The sequence below is a fragment of the Macaca nemestrina genome, chromosome 8 (assembly GCF_043159975.1).
Source record: "Macaca nemestrina isolate mMacNem1 chromosome 8, mMacNem.hap1, whole genome shotgun sequence".
Lineage (NCBI taxonomy): Eukaryota > Metazoa > Chordata > Mammalia > Primates > Cercopithecidae > Macaca > Macaca nemestrina.
Window position 1 is genome coordinate 60076152 of NC_092132.1, and position 7566 is coordinate 60083717.

Here is a 7566-nt window from a genome sequence, read left to right on the forward strand (position 1 = left end):
CCTGTAATCCCAGCTGCTTGGTGGAGCTGAGGCGGGAGAATCGCTTGAACCCAGGAGATAGAGGTGGCAGTGAGCCAAGATAGTGCCACTGTACTCCAGCCTGGGCAACAGAGCAAGACTCATCTTAAAAACAAAAAACAAACAAACAAAAACCTTGCTTAGTATATAATACATTTCCAATAGGATTTTCCCAATCTTTCTCTGAAGACCACACCATTAAGTAAGGATGTGGTCTTCAGAGAGAGATTGCATCTAAAAGAAGGGAATGGCTAACTCCTAACAGAACAATTCCGAATAGAAATACAAAACCACTCCTTATTAATGGCTTTGCTAAGATGAATTTTTTAAATTCCTGAAATAAGCTTCATCTGGGCCAGTGATTTCTAACCTACTAAAGAGTAATCAATATCCATTGATTGAAATACCCTTCTTCCTAACTACCATAAGGGCGCAGTTGGGATTCAATGACTGTTAAATAACTCTAATAAAAACGACTTCAGCAGAGAGGGAAATGAAAATAGATTTGTCATGTTTCCCCCCTAAACATTCACTGGAAATTAGCAAAATGTAAGATTATAATTATGGCCTTAATCAAGAAGAAGTCTGTCTATACACCTTTTATTATTAAAGTTATAAATTTTACCTGCTGCCATTTTTAAACTAGCATGTTTAAAAACAGTCTACTATTAGAAATTAAACAGGCTACAATTAGAAACGGAATTTTTCTGTTAGTTTGTGAAATTAAACTTTCTATAAAATTTGACCATTCTATACTATTCAATCATGTACATGCTAATAGAAGGAAAGTATTATTATTCACAGCCTTAATTTTTTTCTTTAATTATTATTACATATTTACTCCTTAAAAAGACAAAAATTGTATATATTTGTGTGTACAACATGATGTTTTGAAATATATGCACATTGAGGAATGGCTAAATCAAGCTTTAATTTTGCCAGTTATTTACTATAAGGCTTTTTGGTGTCACTGCGATTATTTCAAATAATTATTATTTGAAACAATCAGTTCAGTTTAACGTAGTAAGAAGAAAAAATGTTTTTACTTTTGATAATGTGGGATATGCAAGATGAAAAGTGTATGTCTCGTTATTGTTTATCCTATAATTTCAGTAATCCTTTGCTCACCCTGCAAGGATGAGCATGGAAAGAGAGGAAGAGTGAAGAAGTAACCCACGATGTAACTTCATTTCCAGCAAGAACGTGAACCCTTACCAAAGTCCCCAGTAGTAGTCAACCAACTGCAAATTGCTGTGGGAATATTACAGTAACAGTTATTAGGAAACATACAGTTTTTTGTTTGCCACGAAGCCAACTTAGTCTTCAATGTCACAATGCAAGTTAAGATTTCCTAAATATAGTTCCAAAGATTTTCTATGATTTGTTTCTCCTAAGTGAATAGTGAGCTTAAAAGACTGAAAGCGGACTTGTCCTTATTTCATCAAAGTGTGTCATCAGACTTCTAATTTCCAAGCCTTTAATTGATAAGTGGCTGTTACTAGGCAAAGTCCTTGGCTTTTCAGATGAAGGTGAACGCACACGTATGAACACTTGGGAGTTTGGGGAATCCTGATAGAGATACACACCAACGCTCACATCCACTACCAACAACCCGTCCACCCTGACAAGCCAGCTCTCCGCTTCCTGCACTGGGCTCTGAGGAGTGCTGCTAGGTTTAAAGAGGAACCGAAAAGTTTCCCAAAGTGCGAGCCGAGTGTGCGGTCAGCGAGCGCCTGGGCGTCGCGCCAGTCCTCCCGCCCCCCCGCCCAAAGCCCCCCTCGGATCAGGAAAAGGCGCTCACCATTGTGCTCCCGGTATCCCCAGCTGAGCCTCGACATGGTCCCTCGGGGTGGAAGGCAGAGAAAGATGTGGCTGGGCAGCGAGAGCTCGGAGGGAGCGGGCGGAGAGGGGCGCGGGAGGGAGTCTGCTAGGGCGGGACCGCGGGGCGCCGGCGGCAGGAGTGCGAAACCGTGAACCCAGCCCGGGGCGCTCCCGCCCGCGTCCTACAGGCGGCAGAGGCGTGCGGGGAAGGCGCCCCCGCGGCTGGCTGAGTCCTGGAGGGCGCGAGTCCCTGGGGGATCTCCTGCCTTCTGAGAAGGAGTCACTCGGGAGAGGAAAGTTTTGCCTAGAGGGCTTCCAGGAAATAAATGAGTCACCAGAGCCTGGAACTGCCAGGCTGGGAGGTAGGGATCCCGGTGGAGGCGTAAAAGAGGTCGGTGATGGTCGTGGCAGTGGTGATTACAAATACAAAACAATAATGACGATGGTAATCACCACCATTGAAAAAATCACTACTTATTAAAGGCTTACCGTGGGCAAGGGTCTTAGCTAAGATGTTTACCCACGTTTTCCCATTAGATACTCTCAGCATTTCCTCGAGAAAGACGTGTGCCCCCTAATTAGGAGATCAGGCTTAGGAGACACGAGGTAACCTGCCCCAGGTCGCACAGCTAAAGCGGGTGGGGTCGTTGTTAGAGAGGACCAGCTCCCTGTCCTGGACTGGCTCCATTGCCCATTCACCCTTTCCTTACCCCTTCCTCTCACTTTGCAGACTTGTGGCTTGTTGAGTGAGGAAACCAAAACCAGTTGTTGAGATTTGGTCCCAAAATTCTGCTGTCCTCCTGACCCCGCAAGAAAGAAGGTTTTCAGAACATCTTTCCTGGATGCTTGGTGGGCTTGTTACTCTAGGACTGGAGTCAGAACTAGCTGCAGAGACTTGAATTTCTGGCCTGGAATCGTGAGTGTTCTGGGTTCAAAGTGAAAAATAAAACTTGGGTAGATGAACCACTTTCTACCTCCTTGTCTCGGGTCAGCTGCCTCATATTTTATAAATCCAAGCAACCTCTTTGTAAGGAACCTAGTAAACCCATTTTCAGTAACTGGATGATTTCGTATGTCAAGATGAATAATGTTCTTAACGTTCTAAGTAAATATCAGTTACTGATACCCAATAATAGTGGTTACATGAATGGATGAATGACTGAATAGACCAAAATTGTTAAAGAAATTTTGGTCGTCAGTGGGTTTCAAATACTTCCCAAGTTGTTACTTCTATTGCTTGAGTACACAGTTTGTAACCACCCAGTGGGTTTAACTTGCCCGCTGTCAAGACAGAGCTGATTTATCAAGACAGGGGAATTGCAATACAGAAAGGGTAATTCATGTAGAGCCGGCTGTGCAGGAGACTGGAGTTTTATTATTACACAAATCAGTCTCCTCAAGCATTGGGGGATCAAAGTTTTTAAGGACAATTTGGTGGGTGGGGGACAGCCAGCAAGTCAGGAGACCTGATTATTTGGGTCAGAGGTGAAATCATAGGGAGTCAAAGCTGTCTTGCAGTCAGTCAGTTCCTGGGTGGAGGCCGTGGGATCAGCTGAGCCAGTTTATGGATCTGGGTGGTGCCTGCTGATCCATCAAGTGCAGGGTCTGCAACATATCTAAAGCACTGGTTTTAGGCTTTACAATAGTGATGTTATTCCCAGGAGCAATTTGTGGAGGGTCAGAATCTTGTAGCCTCCAGCTGTATGACTCCTAAACCATAATTTCTAATCTTTTGGCTAATTTGTTAGTCCTACAAAGGTGGTCTAGTCCCCAGGCAAGAAGAGGGTTTGTTTTGGGAAAGGGCTGTTACTGTCTTTGTTCTAAACTATAAACTATGTTCCTCCTCAAAGTTAGTTCAGTCTATGCCTAGGAATGAATAAGGACAGCTTGGAAGTTAGAAATAAGATGGAGTTGGTTAGGCCTGATCTCTTTCACTGTCTCAATTATAATTTTGCAGTAGTGGTTTCAAGTTCCTTCTTGTTTAAATTCATAGCTCAGTCTATATAATTTTCTAAAACAGCAACCTAAGTATTGGCAACAACCTTTCATAGGAAACTAGTTAGATCATCTGTAAAGCATCCATCACTCAATGGACTATTTTTTTTTTGAGATAGAATTTCGCTCTTGTTGCCCAGGCTGGAGTGCAATAGTGCGATTTCGGCTCACTGCAACCTCCGCCTTCCGGGTTCAAGCGATTCTCCTGCCTCAGCCTCCAGAGTAGCTGGGATTACAAGCATGCCCTACTACACCCGGCTAATGTTTGTATTTTTAGTAGAGATGGGGTTTCACCATGTTGGTCAGGCTGGTCTCCAACTCCTGACCTCAGGTGATCCACCTGCCTCGGCCTCCCAAAGTGCTGGGATTACGGATGTGAGCCAACACGCCCAGCTGCCATTCAACGGATTATTGTCCATTTATAAAAAGAATGAAGATCTCCATGAGCAGAGCAGATGTAAAGTGAGTCCTGGGATGTATTGAGGATGCGGGGGCAGGGGAAGCAAAGGAGCAAAGAGTGTATATAATAGACTACATGCTTAAGAAAAAAAAAATAGAAATAAAAAACTGCACACATATTTTCCGATTTTTACCAAAAAAGTAGAGAATAAGCCATAAATCAATAAAAATGGTTCCTTATAGAGGATGAGCGTGAATGGGGTGGAAGTGTCAGAGGCAATGGAACCAACCTCTGACTCCTAGGTTCAAGCGATTTTTCTGCCTCAGCCTCCTGAGTAGCTGGGACTATAGGCGCACACCACCACACCCGGCTAATTTTTGTATTTTTAGTAGAGACGGGGTTTCACCATGTTGGCCAGGCTGGTCTCGAACTCCTGACCTCGTGATCCGCCCGCCTCGACCTCCCAAAATGCTGGGATTACAGGCGTGAGCCACCGCACCGACCCCTTTTGTTTATTTACTTCTCTAATAAACCTGCTTTACTTTACTCTGTGGACTCACCCCAAATTCTTTCTTGCATGAGATCCAAGAACCCTCTCTCGGGGTTTGGATTGGGACCGCTTTCCAGTAACAGAGGGATAGGGATGAGTAAAGCTTCTCAGTGTATCTTTTTGACTTTTAATCATAAATGTCATTAAATTAACTTCAGCCTAAAGCTGCCTCCTTATATATTTTAGTTCAGCTTAAAGTTTTCTCTGTATATAGTGAACTCTAACCTAACTAGATGTGTAAATAGACTGTAGCCCACTCTTGTGCCAATCACTGAGTGTTGGCCAATCAAAGGCAGCCAACTGTTCAAACCCTGTTCAACTAAGGTAAACTTTGAGCTGTAACAAACCAGCTGTTTCTGTACCTGACTTCCATTTTCTGTCCATCATTTTCCTTTCCCTGTCCATCAATCTAACCACACAGAAGGGCCAGAGTCTCTCTGAACCTATTCTGATTGGAGACGCTGCCCAATTTGCAAATTGTTGTTTGCACAATTAAACTCTGTTCAACTTAATTTGTCTAAGATTTTTCTTTTAACATTGTTCTGCATTTTTAAAAAATTAAATTAAATCAAAGAGAATAAAAAAGCAAACCCTGAAATTGAATTCAAACAGAAACAATTAAAATTAATTGTATATTGAATTGATAATGTAACCATAAAGAAAAAGTTAAATAGCATTCGAATATAGTACTTTGGCTATATATCCTTAGTAGGACATATAACATATTAAGAAGAAATGCAAGAAAATCTTGAACGTTACTAGTAGGTTTGTTTTTGGTAGGATGCTGGTGTTATGCTTCTGAAACCATTTTTCATTGGTTGGTTGGTTTGTTTGTTTTTTGAGATGGAGTTTCGCTCTGCCACCCAGGCTGGAGTGCAGTGGTGCGATCTCGGCTCACTGCAACCTCCACCTCCCAGGTTCAAGCGATTTGCCTGCTTCAGCCTCCCAAGTAGCTGGGATTACAGGTGCCCCTCCTCCCCAACCCCATGCCCTGGCCCTGGTCATTTTGTGTTTTTAGTGGAGACAGGGTTTAACCATGTTGGCCAGGCTGGTCTGGAACTCCTGACAAGTGATCCACCAGCTTCGACCTCCCAAAGTGCTAGGATTACAGGCATGAGCCATTGCGCCTGGCTGGAAACCACTTGTGTGAAAATCGTAAGATAGAGCAAATGAACAAATATATTGATAATCTCTGGAAGCATGATTTTCATTCTGGTTTATATAAAAATAGGAAATGACAGAAGCTAAGAAATAAACCCGTGGTGTTGCATTTGAACATTCTCTTCACTGAACGATCCTAAAAACAATAATATCCCAATAATAATGAAGCTAATAAACCTTAAAATCTATAGCCCTTCACTGAGGGACCACTTCTAAAGCCATATACTAATTTTATACTTGTAACTTTATGTTCCTTTCCTTAAAAAAAAAAAAAGTCCCAAAATTGTAGTAGCTTCAGGCTCTACAAATTTGAATCTCCCCCTTGCTATGAGACACTGAAACTGCCCAGTGGGTTCATCTTGCCCATTTCTTAGGCAGAACTAATTATTGATTAAGACAGGGGAATTGCAATAGATCTAGCTAAATGAGTGACTGGAGCTTTTTTGTTTGGTTGGTTTTTTGAGACAGGGTCTCATTCTGTCACCTAGGCTGGAGTGGAGTGGTGTAATCATGGCTCACAGCAGCCTCCACCTCTCAGGCTCAAGCATCCTCCTGCCTCAGCCTCCCACGTAGCTGGGATTGCAGGCATGTGCCACCATGCCTGGCTAACTTTTTTTTTTTTTTTTTGTAGGGGGAAGAAACAGGGTCTTACTATGTTGCCCAGGCTGGTGTCAAACTCCTGGGCTCAAGCAATCCTCCTGCCTTGGCCTGCTCCCAAAGTGCTGAAATTACAGGTATGAGCCACCATGCCCTACTCACAGTTTTATTATTACACAAATCAGCCTCCCACCAAAAACCAAGGTTAGGGTTTTTCAAGAACAGTTTGGCAGGCAGAGGGCTAGGGAATGGGTGATGCTGATGGGTTGGAAATGCAATTATAGGGGTGTAGAAAATGGTCCTCATGAGCTGAGTCCACTTTTGGTGGGGGCCACAGAGGAGTTGCTGGTCTGGGTGGGGCCATATGGTCATCATAAATGCAAAAGCCTGAAAAAACATCTCAAAAGGTCAATCTCAGGTCCTACAATAGTGATGTTATTTATGGGAGTAATTGGGGAGGTTACAAATGTCGTGAGCTCCCGAACAAATGGCTTTGGGAAGGGTTATTACCATTGAAATTATAAACTAAATTTCTCCCAAAGTTAGCTTGGTTCACACTCAGAAATGATCAAGGGCAGTTTGGAGGTGAAAAGCAAGAAGAAGTTGTTAGGTCAGACCTCTTTCACTGTTATAATTTTCTCACTATTATGATTTTTGCAAAGGTGATTTAAACACTAGCACCCAGATCTTGTTTCCTAAACAGCAGTCCCCATTCGAAGGAACCAGAGCTACTTGGAGAAGTGACTAGTTTTGTTAGCAGCTGCGAATCTGTACAGGTTTACAGCAACCTCAATTCTTGCCTCCTCAGAAGAAAGAATTTGACCATGGGGCATAGGGCAGAATGAAAGACCAAGGCAAGTTTTAGAGTAGGGATGAAAGTTTACTAACAAGTATAGAGGGAACAAAAGGAAGTAAAGTACACCTGGGAGAGGGCCAAGCCAGCAACTTGAGAGACTGAAGTGCACTGTTTGATCTTTGACTTGGGGTTTTATACATCGGCATGCTTCTGGGATCTTGCAATCCT

At 42.9% G+C, this 7566-nt stretch overlaps 1 protein-coding gene and 1 long non-coding RNA gene across 6 annotated transcripts in view; one reads left to right on the forward strand and one right to left on the reverse strand.

Annotated features, from left to right (window-relative positions):
- Positions 1–2900, reverse strand: part of LOC105477137 (carbonic anhydrase 13) — an 86946-nt gene extending 84046 nt beyond the window's left edge. For 4 of the 5 annotated variants that reach the window (XR_011606918.1, XR_984493.2, XM_071068032.1 and 1 more), the window contains exon 1: positions 1820–2900. Coding sequence is in view for 3 of the 5 variants with exons in the window: in XM_071068032.1 (XP_070924133.1) it covers positions 1820–1856 (37 nt within the window). In the remaining 2 variants the exon portion in view is untranslated. The remainder of the gene's footprint in view (positions 1–1819) is intronic. The other variant, XM_011733521.2, reaches the window with a different exon arrangement.
- The window catches only part of LOC105477136 (uncharacterized), a 32644-nt gene extending 25965 nt beyond the window's left edge, over positions 1–6679 (forward strand). Inside the window, exon 4 of the long non-coding RNA XR_011606920.1 lies at positions 6577–6679. This is a non-coding gene — a long non-coding RNA (uncharacterized lncRNA). The remainder of the gene's footprint in view (positions 1–6576) is intronic.
- Positions 6680–7566: the final 887 nt, after the last annotated feature.